The sequence below is a fragment of the Camarhynchus parvulus genome, chromosome 2 (assembly GCF_901933205.1).
Source record: "Camarhynchus parvulus chromosome 2, STF_HiC, whole genome shotgun sequence".
NCBI lineage: Eukaryota > Metazoa > Chordata > Aves > Passeriformes > Thraupidae > Camarhynchus > Camarhynchus parvulus.
Window position 1 is genome coordinate 19,407,758 of NC_044572.1, and position 16,856 is coordinate 19,424,613.

General features: G+C 35.9%; 1 protein-coding gene across 1 annotated transcript in view; it reads right to left on the minus strand.

Moving 5' to 3' along the window:
- Positions 1-16,856, minus strand: part of PLXDC2 (plexin domain containing 2) — a 252,555-nt gene that overhangs the window by 48,875 nt on the left and 186,824 nt on the right. The window contains exons 7-9 of the mRNA XM_030971900.1: positions 11,905-12,004; positions 2,610-2,705; positions 1,603-1,684 (exon numbers count right to left, since the gene is read on the minus strand). Coding sequence (XP_030827760.1) covers positions 1,603-1,684; positions 2,610-2,705; positions 11,905-12,004 — 278 coding nt within the window. The remainder of the gene's footprint in view (positions 1-1,602; positions 1,685-2,609; positions 2,706-11,904; positions 12,005-16,856) is intronic.

The following is a 16,856-nucleotide window of genomic DNA, read 5'->3' on the forward strand; positions in this document are numbered from 1 at the left end:
CAGTGCAGGACTACCTCACAGCAGGCTCATCTTTGATCTCCACATGCAAAAAAGGCAAGTTTTTCTTCATTCAAACTTTAATTGAATAGAAATAGATGTGTTCAGACTGTGCATTTTTCAGCAGTAAATTACACCTTGCCAGTTGTGAGGGGACAGCCACAAATGCTCCAAAATGAGCAGAAGGAAACACAGTGTGGCTGCATGAGTGGTTCTGCTCCTGCAGAAGGATAAAACTTAGTTCTCCACAGTGAATTTGTGCCTCAGTGAGCAAAACATATTTCTCAGCAAGGTCAGAACTCAGGAAATTCAGGTGTTTGGAAACTAGAGGGAAACAAAAAGGATCTGAAGGTTTCTGCACCTGTTCTTTATAAGAGGTCTGGATTTTATAAGAGAGTTTATCCAAACAATAAGAACACTAGCCACAAAGCAACAGGCCCTGCTCAAACCAAAGCCAACAGAAACTGGGTGCTACAGCATCTATTGATGGAAGGAGAATGAAGCAATGCTGAAAGAAAGGATTTGGTTAAAGCAACCAAGAGCTGTTCATGCTTTCTTGGAACAATTTTCTAGAAGTAGTACTACACTTCAATATATTTTCTATGTTTTATATTACTTGATTAGTCTTAGCTCTAATTCCACTAGAAACGTTTTTGCAAGGCAAATTGGGAACAGAGTTACTTTTTAGGTGACTTACTACAGGAGTTGCAGCTTAAGAAAACATAATAAAAATGATGCCACTTTTCTAATTCTGTGCTGTGTTATTCAGCTATTTACCAGTTCTTCAACATGGTGTCAAAATATTGCACTATTTTAGAATGTTAATTACCTTTTCTTGTTTCAGTATACATCAGTTTCATCCAAAGTATTTCTAAACACCAGCACTAGAGCTGAAGAGCACAGCAACAACGAATGTACATAATGATACTGCATTTTATTTCAGAGAACTGGCATGAAATTCATCATTATGGTCAGTGAAGGTCAGTGAGTGAAAAACTTTTTGAGAAGCTGCAGTTGCAGTGCTTCCATTTTGCTGGCTGTGCTTCAGCTGCTCCACAGTCTAAATCACTCCTGCCAGGGACTTGGCTGTCCTGGTCCATGTGTCACTGAGAGCCTGAGGAGACCCAACGCACCCACCAAGTGTAACAACAGGTTAAAAAGGAAAGGACTCTGACTGTTTGGATGTGTTGGTCTCCCTGCTGCTAACAAGGAAGTTTTTAGAGCTATATTAACACCTTACATCTCCATGGGGTTAAATTATTTTTGATGAAGCAAATGATGTAGGGAGAAAATATGATTTCATAATGACATCTCCTTCTTTTTCTGCTTCAAAAGGATTTTAAAGTATGACTGAAGAAACAAGAACAAGGGCTTAACTCCTGAGTCAACTGTTTTGACTATTCGTGCATAATTGTTGAAGTGAAATGTAACAATGATGAGTTGCTAGTGATCACACTTGAGATTTATGTTCGTGTGAATGCATATATATAAACCCAAATGTAACAACTTCTAATGCTGAATAACCTGTAGGCAATGGTTTTAGATAGCCTTTGAGCACAGCTCCATACCCACACACAAAGAAAGAAAAGAAATTATTTTCTCTACCTTTGGAGTTTACTGCACCAGCTGCAGTTGAAACCAATCTGGGCAGTGACACAGGGACCACAGCTGGTAAACTGGAGACAAGCTGGGATGTAGATAAACATGAATTATTTAATTAGTCTCATATATGTTTCACAGAAAAGCACAGAAGAAGAATATGTCTTCTGATAATACATATTTAGGAAGTCAACAAGTTCAACCATGTCTAAAATAAGACCCTGAACCCAGCCTGTTACAATGCTTTGCACAATTGCATACACACAAAAGTACATTTCATCTGTGGTATTCCATTTGTATCCCGTTTGTAAATGTACTCCTACTTCCACGTGTTCATTCAGCTTTGTTCCTAAATTTTTATCTTTTTGCTCAATATTAAGTATTTCTTTAAATCTCTTCCTTCTCTGGCTGTTCTTTGGTGTTGTAAACATTCAGACATAAGCAGATAATGAGACTGACAGAAAAATGCGCAAGAACTAAACCTGAATTTAAAAAAAAAGGAGAAATAGATGTTTCTACTCTTCTTACAGTAGTACAGCTGGCATTTTAAACCCCAAAATTTCTAAACAATGTAGTTTTACCTTTGAAAAAAAGAGCCAGATGAACTGCAAAGTACTTGGAGCCATTTGTTTGGGGATATGCCTTTGCAATGTGATGCACAGTACACAGAAGAATTCCTGTTTGCATTGCAAGCATGAAAACTGTTCTTTCTTTTTCTCTTGAGGAAATGTATTTAAAGGCAATATAATCATTCTTCTGAAAAAATGATTTGGCACAAATTTCATTCAAAACCCGCTGGGAGCTATGTACCTATAAACTAACTTGAGATACATGAGAAGGGACTGGATAATGCATCATCCATTTGGGAATCTAGGAGAGGATAAATGAATCTGTTTGTGATTCCAAGTCCACAGATAAAACAAAATGTTTGAAATCGCGTATGTGTTGCTGGGAGGGAGAGGGAGATAGATGCTTTCTAGATCTGGCTCCTGCTTATGTAATATTTTACTTACTTGGAAGTGGTATCATTTCAACAGCTGAGAGATTGGTAATCTTTGACATCTGTAGCTCCACCCTGTGGTATTCATAAATTGTTCTTCTGCGGACATCTAACAGGAAAGAAAAAAAATAAATCAAATTTTCTTATTTTACATCCACTATTTTGCAGATTGTGAAAAATAGTGGATGTAATGAATGCACACTGTTTCTTAGATGCACATATGGCAACTATTTTTCTCAAGAATATATTTTAAACTTTGCATATCACAAAATAACATGTAAAGATAGAGAATTTTTTCAGTGGAAAAACCCTCAGAGCTGACAGAAAAGGTACTTCTCCTGGAAAGGAATTATGAAAATGCTGAGTGTGCTCTCAAGCATCTTAGTCATTGATCTGGGGAGAAATTCTAGAGATTATACTGTCAGACATTTTAGGGTGTATTTCAAATGCTTGCTTTCCTAAGACATTTTTGTCAGCTTACAGATTTGAGAGAAACACTTTATATGATCACTTTATCAGTTCTTGCCAAAATGTGCAAACAAAACTTATTTAATTGCTTAATCAAATTGGGTACCTACAAGATGGCACATATCTAAGTGTACTAGAGTATATTTTCATATTGTAACATATTAGAGAAGACAATCTTCCTAAACAGCCATTGTGCATGATCTTTACACAGGCTGACTGCACCTGTTTCTCAAAGCAGAAATTCAATATAGTCAATGTACTGTTCTGAAGGGCTTTGAACTCACAAGCATCTATAAGACCCAAGCACAAGATAAATGTGAAAAAATCACACACTGCTTTGTCACAGACATTTCTTTTATGTAAAATCCTCTCTCAGGATTTCTCCTACTGAAGCTGAGGAGTTCAGAACCAGACATAAACAATAGGTTATCTGCTGCTGTGGAATGCAACAGGTCCACCTGGATTGGCCCATCTGGGATGTTTGTAGTTAGTGGCCAATCCAGGACTGAATTCTCTCCGACAGAGTCGGAGAGAGCTCCTTTGTTTTCATTCTTTACTTTTCTATTCTTAGGTTAGGTAGCAGGTTCTGGAAACTCTCCTTTCCTTTTCTTTTAGTATAGTTATAATAGATGTATATATAATAAAATAATAAATCAAGCCTTCTGATAATGGAGTCAACCATCTCATCTCTTCCTTCACCCAAGACCCCTTGTGACAGCCATCACACTGCTTCCCAGAACAATATCCTCTAATGCGTTCTGAAAATTCCAGATTTTATATATGAAGTCAAAATATAGACTGGCAACTTGTATATTTCTAATCTGACACAAAAATGACAGCTTTCTGGGGTGCTGGTTTCATATTTATGTTCTTTTTGAAGGTCTGAAATCAGAGCTAAATACAATCACTGACCCTCTGCAGTCATTCCAGAGAGGAATTAAAAGTTACATACAAAGGACTAACAGATTACCCATGCCAATGGCCAGTCTAAGTCTACATGTAACAGAAGAAAAGGGACTTGTAGACGGTCATAAACTCAGTCTTTGGACCTCTTCTATGCTGCCAGTCCCATATAGATTAGGGCACACCTTGTTGCTTGAGGAAGCAGCTTCTCTGGCCTCTCTTACCTCATTAGCTCTCAGGGACAAGTAGGCAGTATCTCACTTTCAGACAATAATGTTTCTATTTAGCTCCAAATCAGCACCATTGCCAACCACTTCTTGCAATTTATTTGAAGCTTTGCTATGAGTTCACCCCTCCTGATATCAGAATCCTCTTTCACTATGAAATGAACCTATAATTGAACAAGTTTTGTGTGCTACCTACAAAGTCACTCTGACTAGCTAAAAGACAGATATGGGCAGGTGCCAAAGTTTACCTCAATAAATGCCTTAGCCATGTCCTTCAGACCCACTGGAGAGAAAGAGTTTTCAAGACCAAGCTAATTATCTGTGGGAATAGGGACAATCTCTTGCCAGCTGCAAGAGGTTTATGCTCACAGGATGGTCAGTCTCCTAAAAGCCCAATCAGAGTGATTGTAAAATATCTTTGAAATCAGCTCCTGCCAATGCTGAAGGCTGTAATTTAATTTGTTTCCACAGAAATCTTTAACATTCAATCAAAAAAAAAAAAAAAAAAGCAAGTGAATGTGAATACATCAATTAAAATGCTGGGTGTCGACACTTTATTTGAACTGCATCTCATCAGTACTGGTACAGACTAGTATACTGTAATCCTGTTAATGCTGAATCTCTCCTTACAGGTTTCTCACAGGGCTTACAAGAAATCAAGAAATAAGGAGCTTCTGGCTTTCCAAAGACTCAGTAAGAATCAGAGATTCCAGTCATAGACACTTTTACCTCACCCAGTGCATGAAATTTCTGAAAACCACTACTTTTAAGAGAATTAAATGTATTGTATAAAAAAAAATTTTCTAATCATGCATATTTCAGCATGACTGTTTATTCCATTAAATCCCACTGTCTGACAGATTCAAATTTGATCTTTTTCTTCAGAAAGATGACTGTGTCAACCACAGGTGGTAAGTTTGCATATGAGGCACCTATCTAATGTAAGAAACTTAAGCACTGAGAGGTATTTGCATAGTCACCCTCTAACATCTTTGTATATTCTTGCAGACAGGTGGTTGGAATTGTGAGCATTCAAATTTATCTGCCTGACCAGGCTAGAAAAACATGCAGGCCTAGATTCTTTTGAAAGTATGACTTAAACATGCCACGCTTAGATCTTTGAAATGCACTTTTTTCTCCCTATTTTGAATTGTGAGCTGGTTTCCCTTAATAAAATAGGTTAAAAAAACCCTAAACTCAACAGTATAAACAGGAAAATAAATACTCTTCCCCCATGCTTTCCCCCTAACCTCTTCACACCTTCCTGCTCATTGCATTTCCCTCAGGTGGAATTTGTTCTTTGTCTTATGCTGTCTATTTAGCTCTTTAACAAAAAAGTACTAGTGCAGAATCACAAGGAGCTTATGAGCTCATGTATGCCTCAGTACAGACCTTAACATGATAAGAATTAGTGAAATAATTTGATGCAGTAACAGAACAATATTCAAGCATCATGTGCAGGTATTTTGCTATACAGAAATGTTACATCAGGTCTAGCAAGGAAAAGAAGAAAGGAAAAGGACTTTTCTATGCTTTTGAAGTACCGTTCCCAGTTCTGCATTTCAGAAAATATGTGTATATTCTTTTCCTAGTCATGAAAACATTTTACATTTCTACAAGTCTGGGTTTCTCAAACACACTTTTAAACTAAATGCTATTAGGTTTAACATTTTGTTTAATTCACAGCATGGTTCAGATTGTTTTTTGGTTTGTTTTCATGGCATGTACTTGTGCTATCTTTGAACACAGGCCAAAGGTACAGTCCCAGCAGAAAAACCTGAAGAAAATGCCAGCTACTTGAGGTAAGAACACATTCCCCATTGACTGAGAGAGATAACATGGGGGTCAGAAGGCCATTTGAAAGAATTCTTTCAAGGGATTAAGCAACAAATTGGTAAATTATAGATGTGCAAGACTCTGCTGTGACAAAATAATTCTATGTAGTTTTATCACAGTAGTATTAAACCTAATAATTCTATATATAAGTATTCTTTGAAACATAACTGCAAGAGTTGACTAAAGATACTCAATAGGGAGAGTACTCTGGAGAGGGAGCAGTGCCAGGAGAGCACCAATGATTTCTTAACATGTTTGAAGTGTCAGTAGTTCATAACAAACTATTCTAAATATGTGGCTGACAGATGCATAATCTCTCTGTATCTTTTCCATTACATAATCATTGCTTTTCCTCATACACCATTCCTCAGCTAAGACCTGCAATACAGTGAAATGTGAAAATACTGGAGAAGTCATTCTGAGTTTTTAAATTATATGTTCGCACAAATAAAGACCTTTTCCAGTGAAAGATTTCAAGGGAATTTGGATTGGCCATATACCCAGAAATAACTGCTAAACAAGGCCATATGTATTCATACAGCTGTACTTTCTGTTTTAAGTCTTGCTGATAGAGAAAACACAAATGGTAAGAGGGTTCATTTGATTATGCAGAAGTCAATTTGAAGTAAACAATTCATGAAACATATCCAACAAGCTGCAAGCAATTTGCGGAAAATATAAGGCATAGAGAAGGGAGGGGCACAGCAGCTGTGTTATACAGCCACTGACTTTGCTTGACAGAGATGTTGTTTAACATCACAGGTTGAATAAAACCTGTCAACCTGGTATAGCTGATTGCTGTCACCACAAAAGGTAAAGGAATCAGAATCTGTTCTTTATAGCCTTATATTGCTAAACTTATCAATATTTACTAATTAATTCTTGAGGCACTGACACTGGGACTAAAATCCAATGCCTGTAATCCAAACACCTCCAAAATCGCTCCTCTGAATATAACACACATCTAAATCTAGATAAAAAATTCAGATTCCCTAATTGTATTAATTTTATCATTCTCACAAAAATTACTAAAAATATCCTTTTAAACCTGGGAGCTGCACCTCAAATCTGTGAACAAGCAAACCAGTGAAGTAGGCTCTGAAAACATCTTTATGAACAATGTACCAAGAGCTGTTCTGCTGCAATGCTCTGCTCCTACCACATATGATTTACTTTGAAACTCTCCACATCGTTCCAGATTTGCCCCAATACCTGTTGCCAGCTAAAGTGCTCCTAGTACAAGAGCTAGGTGTGAAAAACTTGCTTTATTTCCTAATCCCACCATGCACCAAACTGCGTCACTCTGAGATCTGTCTGTGGCCAGTTATGAAAATATTTTAAACTTTGACCAACTTGTACCAGTCCTGGCAATATTGTCATGCTACCAAACATCAACAGCATGCTCCTGAATCAGACATCTAGTGCAAGGAACCCAGCTGCCTGGATAAACCTTTCTGGACCAGCAGACAAACATTCATGGCTGGAGCAGCTGGCTCTGTGGGATTAGTTACACTAGTGAAAAGCAGAACAAATACTGTAACTTTAGAGTGATAACTTTGGGGTCCATCTTGCACAGAGGTAAACGATAACACTGCCAGTAAGGCAGCAAGAAATCAGACTTGATTTCCCAAGTGATGTTGCACCTTCATATAATAGATATCAGAGCTTAAATGGCTAGTTTTTCCCTTCAGGAAGGTAATCCTGAGGTTCTTTCAGGGGCTTCACTGCTGTAAACAAAGTGGTGAGACATCTTGAGCAAACATTTACAACATGCAGAGTTGTCACTCAATTATATGCTTGAGTTACACTACATATTGAGTGACACTAATTGCACTGAAACTGGAATATTACTAACACATAGCTCAGCTACAATTTCATTTCTGTACACAGTGTTGTTGAATAATTTCAGTGTGATTAAATGTTAAGTTGTCAAGGCATGGATTTCCTAAAAGAGCTGCATCTAATACACTAGATGCCAAAATCACAGGGAAGTAGGTCTCATTGTGGAGACAGACCTACTACCCATTTTCTCTTAGTGCAAGACTGTAATTCACTTGTGTAGATCCCCTGAATCTGGCACTCTCTCATTTCCCAGTGTATTTCATGGTTTTGTGGAAAACAAACACAATATGGGAAGGCTCTTTGGTGGGGTTTTCATTGCTAAAATACAGAAGTGGGTTGCAGGAAATGCTTTTTCATTTCTTCTTCTTGCACAACAAAAAGCTAATTGAAAGACAATAGGGAAGAGCTCTGAAACAAGGGAGAGAAACACAGTAACCCTGAATGAGAGGAAAAACAGAGGGAAAGATGGTCATGGAGTTAAAGACAGACCTTGGGAGTCTGCAGAAGGGAGAGCAAAGGACACCATGGGCAAGAGAAAGAAGGACCAAGAACAGAATAACAAGGATGGCAGAGAAATAAACAAGAAATGAAGGGGAGCTGTTTGGAGAAGGTGGGCAAGGAACAAAGGTCCTGAAGTAGTGAAGGTGTTCAAAAAATTCTTGCTGGAGGAAAATGTAAAGCTCCCAGCTTTGTCATCACCAATCATGTGTCTTGCTGGAAGACATCCATGAAACTCTCACTGTGTTTGTTACAAAAGGAAAAATAGTTGGTGTGCAAGTGTTCAGCCTGTCTGAAGAAGAAGAAATCATGATGGTCACTCTTGTTTACACATCAGAACCAGAGTTTCAGAGCCTGGAACTTCATTTGAATTACCTGAAAAGAGCTGAAACTTTTCCTCTGAAATTAATCACAGGACCTAGTTTGCCATTTTGTCATAAAAATCTCTGAATTATCAGGTTAACCTTGGTGTAAATCAGAAATTTACTTCCCTTAACATATTACCAATCATTCCAAAACAGCTCTATAGTATATACAGGCATATCCCTATCTAGATATAAAATAGTTGCTAATCTGCAATAATATAAGTAGAATATAAAGACATGTTCTATAAGCAAGAGGTAGTAGCAGATCAAGGAAATATTTATTAAAAAAAAAAAAAAAAAAAAAACCAAAAACCCAAACAGGTATAAAGCCACCTGCCAAAAATCTCCCATCTCCATGCTCTAACTCTTTAAAAGATAAGGTGAACAAGTGTATTTGCCTGTGTGCTTTTAGGGGCAGATAAAAGGGGTATTACTGCAAAGTCTTTATATGAAGAAGTATATTAATAAAAATAGGTATAATATTCTCAAGTTCCTCCTTCTAAAAAAGTTCAGAAAATCTTTCCTTTTAGCCCTTGGCTCTTCAAGACTTTTCAGCACTCATTAAAATGCACTTTTGAAATGAAATGGCTGATCAAAAGGCATGTTTTCTCTTCCCAGAATGAAATAGGTTTGCCTGGCTTTTGAACTGATCTTTCAGAAGTATTAAAAGAGTTATTACCAACCTTTTGGACTGTATATCTGAAAAAAATCTGATAAATAGTTAGGTTTAAATCTTCTGAAATTACTTTAATAAACTAGGTCCATTATATTGAAATTTTACAATACTGAGCACACAGAAGGCACCAAAGATTTTCAGCATTTTTATAAATTGTGGGGATATATTTACTCAAACAGGCCTGTGTTGCTCTTAGTGTCTCTTTCCTTTTCAAATGCACATTATACACAAAAACAATTGACAGAGCTCAAACAAGAAGCAGTAGAGTTTGGGGTGGTTTATTTGCATTATTTGAGGGGGAAGATTTTGGCCTTTTTTCTTTTTTAATAACTAGCCATGAACATGAAGGGAGACTGGGTTCTTTTGATGGAAAAATCTTTGACAAAGTGTCAAGCTAAAGCTACTAGCTATACTTTGCTTTCTCTTGGGACAAGCAACAATTTATATTCTTCCATTGTCTTAAGAAGCCAACAAATAAAGTAAAATAACAATTCTACCATATCATTTTTTCAGTAATTGACTAGAGCCATAGCTGATTTAATACCTCTGAAAAACAAGAATTCAAGAACATGCATATTTTAAGAGCATCTGATACTGGCTTTCTATGGGCCAACATTATTTACCAGCTCTGTCAAGGTGCTATTATATTGCCTGTACACATCAATACAAACCTATTTCATTGAGCACAATTCAGCTTCAGGAAAATCTACAGTGAAATGATGGTTCCTTTGATTAATATTAGCTCTAGTGTAAGCTGCAATCTAACAAAAATAATCATGAATTACCACCATCCACAGAACTGGTAGTTAGGGGCAAGAGCAATGCATTGTAAACAGCAATACATTAATAATGCTCTCAAAACTACTGTAGCAGTGGCACATTTTATACTCCTTACCCACATTATAGTCTCACTTCTGTTAGCAGAAAGTGTCATGTGGAAAAAAAATATAGATATGCTAAAACCAGAAGCCTAGTAAGTAACTCTGCATTGATCAAAACCAGTAGTATTTATTGGTAGTAAAACAAGTGCTTGTCTGAAATATTTCTGCAAAAAGAAACATTCAGACTTGAATAAAGACTCACATCTACCATATATTTTCCATACAAAAGACGTAAATCTAATACAAGTGCTTTAGTGTTGTTTTATTATGGAGGCCTGATGTCAAAAGATATCATTCTGTTGCATCTCTTGGATGGAATTTCTTTGTGTCTAGTCTCATAAACTGTTTGCAGAGTCAATTAACCTAATTTCCCCCTGAATCCATATTTTGAGCTCTTAGAAACTGAAGATTCAGAAATATTCAGATAATTTACTTGCAAATATCACTCACATTACTGAAATTTGTCACCTAGTTTCATTTGCTCTTTAACACTCAAAATCAATCCATGCAAACATAGGCACACCTACCTTATCACACTTCAGAAAGAAATTTCTTGTCTCTTAAGTGAAATCTTGGCATGCTACATGCTTCACACTACTCTGACCTCACAAGTAACAAATATTACTGAAATTTTCCATATTCCCCAAAACAGGACATGCAAGACATAGCATTGATGCTCCCTGGTGCTAAAGACTTTTTTATATGTGACGAGGAGATAGGATGAGCTGAGAGGCCAATAGCGCTGGATTTTTCAGTGTCAGCCCCATCTGCTGTCGGTCTGAAAGCTGGGCTGGATCAGGTCAGTCCCTGTGAGCACCACACGTCTGCCAGAGTTCACTTTAGGAGAATATGCCTGGAGTCAGCCCTAGGAGCCTGGTCCAAGCACAGCGCCTTTCATCTGCACCCTGCTATTAGGGCTTCATCGAAAACTGATCTTAGTAAATTTTCTCTAAATATAGAAGTAAACCCAGTAGATTTGAAAAGTGAGCATATTCTCTAATGGCTTAACAACCTCAAAGGGTTCTGTACATAATACATTAGAGCATTGAGAAAGTCACACTTGATTTCCTATTTGTTTTCAGTGAACCCATGCAAAGTATAACTGGAGCCAGACAAAACTAAATTCCACCTGCAATGCTGCTGCCATGATTATGTGAGCTCAAGATGTTATTTAATAACTACAACTCCTCTTTTTTCCTCTCACTAAAATGTGTACATGAATTTGAAATACAGAATAAAGTGTCAAGAGCTTCCAGCCCAGATATTTTTGGATACAGACTTTTTTTCTGAACAGATTGCTTCTTCTTTACTATGCATATGAAAGCATGTTCCAGATAAAGAATCTTATGGAAAATCAAATTGAGCCAGTTGAGAGTTTAATTTGACATTATTTGACTGGCCATTTAATTTTATTTACTTAATTTATCAGCTCAAAAGAAACAATGACAGAAAAAGCCATATTGGGAATTATCAAGCAAATAAAATTACACTTGAATTAACAAGCTGAAATTAGCTAAGTGATTTGTTGTGCAGCTAATCACAAACTTGATAGAATGAGCTTATACTAATTTCTCAGTCTCCAAACCATTAGCATCACTACAATTCGACATACTGGGAATTTGCTGGATCCTGTGCACGACCACAAATGCATCTGAAAGTCCCACTTTCACTGGGTGGTTGGTTGAACTTATCTGTGTCACAGCAACAGGAATCTAAAAGACAAAACAGGAAGACATCATTGAAATATTGAACTAGAAAAAAAAGATTAAAAATAAAAAGCTCTGCCAAAATGAACACTTAACCAGTGTAACTTAAAAGTCCTAAATAAATATTTTATACAACATAGCACAATAGAACCAAGAATTATTTGAAGATAGAAATTACTGGTTTTACTTTGTATTTTATCTCAATTTTCTTTGCATTGTTTTCACATGAACCCTTAGAGGTAGAAAAATTGTCAGTGACAAAGCAGAAAAGCATAGTAATTTCCAGTAATTTATTTCCCTCAACTGAAGAAAAAGTGAGATGATGTGCCAGTACACTCAAGGATGAGGAGGCAATACCTCCTGTCTACTGTTGAACACAAAAACTGAGAAAGTTCAGCTTGGGATGAACATTTAAAAACTTATGGTTAAGTTAACTTGCACTGAAAACACTGTGAATTTTTATCTGTAAAGAGTTCTGACAGAATAATAACGATATGTATTATCTTGAATAGCAGGAAAACAGTGTTGTGGTAAACATGGAAAACTCAAGATGCTCAATTGCCAATATTTAGAGGAAGGAATAAAAATATGTAGATAGTCAAAGACCATTCCAGCTTTATGTTACAGAACTATTGACACTGGGTAACATGGCTGCATGAAAACAAATGCCAGGTTTGATTCCATTGGGACAAGATTGCAGCTTTGGCTGATACTTCTATATAGATATAATAGGACAGAAAGTTTTTGAGATGTTTGATTTAGTGACTTGTAGCATTTCTTCAATATTAATATAGTTTAATAGATTGACTTGTCACAAAAAAGCAGCCATCACTAAAGGAGCAGCTCAGACTGACTATGTGCCTTTACAGCATTCAAAAGTTCTATCCAAAACTGAGTAGGAAACATAAATTTGCTGTCTAGCAGTTCTCCAGATGGCACTAGCAGAGTAAAAATAATGAAATGCCTGGATCAATTAACAAGGTTAGACATTGCAAAAAATGCAAGGATAATAATACAGACAAAAAAGAGTGTAAGGTAGAGTTTGGGGACCTTGGTGTAGGAAGCAGCAGTCCTAGAAGGAATCTCAGTATTGTAGCGGATGAACAATTCCAGCTGTGAGAGGGGACATCTCAGCAAGAAAACTTAATTGATATATTTGGTCACACAAACAGTGAAATATAGCCTAGATGTGGGGTGACCATTTTACTTGCACCTGAAAATTAGATCATTGCTGATATATCACACAGACTTTGAAAGGATATATTTCTTAAAAAGATGCTAAAGATTAAGAGAAGGAAGATTAAAAGTGTCATAAAAATATTTTGTAAATTGCTCCAGTTCTCAAATGCCATTAACAGAAGTGTTATAAATGTTCTTTCTATTTGACTTCTGGATGAAATGCTGAAAAGCTCATTAGATTACCACAAACAAGTACTACAAAAGGCAAAAATTACTCAGGGACTAGAGTCTTTTATTCTAGCACAGAAAGATACAAGCAGTTTCCAGAGCAGTTGGAAACTTCAGGCAGGTACCTTAGGAGTAGAATAAGCCACAGCTTTCTATGACTTTCTGCCAGCAGCTGTTTTCACATATCTTATATTTGGATATCTTACTTTTCAAAGATGCCTTTCAGTTAACCAGAAGTTTCTAGGCTGAAGGCAGATGGAACTGGATCAAGTGTAAGATACTGAGATACAAGGTATTAGTTTAGGTAACCCAATAGCTTGCTATGGCTTTACTTGTGTAAAACTACAAAAATTATATAGTTGGCCAGTATTTTTCACATAGCAGAAAAATGCTTAAGTAAAAAGCTGGGTATTCATCCAGTGACTTAAGGACTCAGTTCTGTCTACATGATAATTAATAGCATGATTTCTGGCATTTGAGTTAAGGATCAGTAGTTCTCCTTGCTCCCAAAATACCTTTTGGTTTTGCTTTTTCCCAATTACACAGGTAAGTAAGTTCTGGTGAATTAAACATTGTCATAAATATCCATTCTTTTTACTTAATTTAGTGACTGTTTTTTTCAGGGTTCTTGCACACACGATCTGGTGTGGTATAAAAAAGGCTTGTGGCATGTTGTCAAAGTGACACGAAAAAGAAAACTGGCTTGGAAATACTGCTAGAAATACATCAGGTTAAATTTGGCTTATATCAGCTGAGCTCAGATGCAGTTATTGGATAATATGACAGAAGAAGGCCGAAAGCCATATTTTCAAATTCTTCAAAATAAAAGACTCACTAAGTTCAGAACTAAGTCTATAAATTTTCTGCAGCATGAAAGCTTAAACAAAATAAGGGAATTATTCATAGTCTCAGAACACTGGAAAGAAAAGCTTACGTTAACTATCAAAGAAACTGTCTTAAAGGATTTTGAGGAGGATATTCTATACAACCTATTGAAAGTTAAGTTAGAAATAGCACTGATGAGGAGGATGCAATGACTTTCTCTTCAAAGTTAGAGAGGAAACACAGCAGTTGAAGAAAGGACACAGAGTGTATTTGGAATTGGAATTAGTAGGTTTGTGACAAAAGATGCTGGCAAAATTGTCATCTTAATGCATAAATTGTGTCTGATGCATGAAAAGGATTGTACTCATTTGTATCATGTGAATGTAAATCAGGAGAAGTTGCACTCTGACCTTTCTGAATGAGACTCCTTTCTTTTTAGTCTAGTGCCTTTTCACATGTTTATCATAAATTTTTGAATTACTGTAAAATTTGCATCTTTCCCTCAAAAATTATGAAAAAAGCAAGCTATTTAATTTTTTTTGTTTTGTTTGGTTTGGTTTTGTTTTGCTTCTGGGAAGGAGTGATGATTTCTTGCAGTACTAATGCCGCAAGTCAGGGGTTTGGGTATTTTATTTTATTTTATTTTATTTTATTTTATTTTATTTTATTTTATTTTATTTTAATTTTATTTTTAAAAAATAAATTTATTTTCATTACAACCTGGTTCAGATCTTGAAAGTTAATAAAATTATGAATGACTCAGTGATATGTGATATTAAAACAGGATGCAGTAGCCAAGTTGAACAGAAAATATATTGAAAAACTTCAAGAGAAATTAGAAAAACTTGAAGCAGAAGTAACAATGGATTTTGCCAAAATCCCTGCAGGTGTCAATACTCTAGTGCCAGGGATTCTACTGAGAGCAAGGAACATTCAAAATAATTTCTAAAACAAATAAGAAAGTAGTAGGGTCCAGTCTAGCAGAAGCAGCAGCCAACAGTTTGGATACATGTTTCAGAAACAAGGCTTAGAAGCAAGAGCTTCTGTAAGATCAAAAAAGAAAATTTAAATTAGTATAGTCAGCTCTTCAAACTGAAGGGCAGCTTGTGTGAAACAATAATGCAGTCAGAAATGCAGCCAAAGTAGAAGGCAATCCACAACCTAGGAACACTCTTATTCTGAAAAACTACAGTGCCATTATACCTGTATTCACAAAAACGTATATTAATTTTTAAGGAGTGGAAAAAGAAGTTGGTAATGTGTGTACTGAGTGCCATATTACAGGTGAAATCTTTTGCATAAGATGTCAAGATAAAATGAGCTTTTACCATATGCTATCTGATTAGGAAACATTCCCTTTCGACAGAAAGCTTGTAGTAAATATTAAAATAACTTATGGAATATTACAGCAAAACATAGATAGAAAGCAGAGAGCTGCTGTTCTGGATTTCTCACCTGAATGGCAAGATAAGTCATAACAGGCTGACATGTTAAATGGTTGAGCAGAGAGCTAGGAACCTGCAAGTGATTGCTAATGGTTGGCAAGGATTTTACAGCATTACCTTCTTAGAATGGCTTTTAGCTAGAATAATTCTAAACCATCTGTTAACTCTACCACAGAAAATGTGATCTTTTGTGTTGTACAAATCAGCAGTTTATGAATAAACTTCCCACGCTAGCACTGAGGCCATTAATGTCTATATTTTGGATTGTATACTTCAACAGTAAGGAGAAGGGAATTTACAATTTGTGCCGAGTTCTGTGTATCAATGGGATCTGTAATCTAGACAGCATTTTTCATAGGACTTCTCAAATTTTATTCTTTTCAACTGTAAGGTCATATCAGAATCCTATTCTTCAAAAAATGATAAAATCACAGCCTCTTAACTTATTCTGAAGGAGGTGGTAAGCAGGTTGCAATTACTGCCCCACTTCAAAAGTGAGTCAAAGAGTCAAAGTATGTTGCGAAATAATAATTAGGAACACAATATAGTGTTTATTTAGGGTTTTCATTGCCAGTTTCCTAAGTAGTAATTAATAAGCCCACAGGCTAAACTGCATAAAAATCAGGAATTTCAATTTGTGTAAATTGACCACCTCAAAAATAAAAAATCATTTCCATGTCCATATTTTTGATAACAATAAAAAGGCAAAAATAGCACTATGGGATTTTTTGATATTTAGTTTTTTGTGGTTTTGCATTTTTGTGGTTTTTTTTTTGTAATTGTTTCTTTGGGTTATTTTTTGGCTTTTTTTTTAATAGTTTTCAGGAAACAATAGCAAGGTTTGGATTCTTGTTACTGAAAACAGAATATTTTCTTTCATGCCTAGCCGGGGCATCAGTTTTATTTAAGTGCTAGCATTTAATAATTTTAATTTAATTCTGTCTCCTTCTTAGAATAGAAATTCATTCTACTACAAGCCTCTTTTAGAATTATTTTCCAAACTCATATATTGGGCAATTTTGAGCAAATATTATAACTTTAATAATGGTTTCTGGATGACTACATAAATAGAGAGTCATTACTATTTAAATGAACAAAGTGAGCCTTCTCTAAAGATATTAAGAAAAATATCCTAAACAATTAACAAGACCTATGGAACCATTGCCTAATGTGTTCTATAT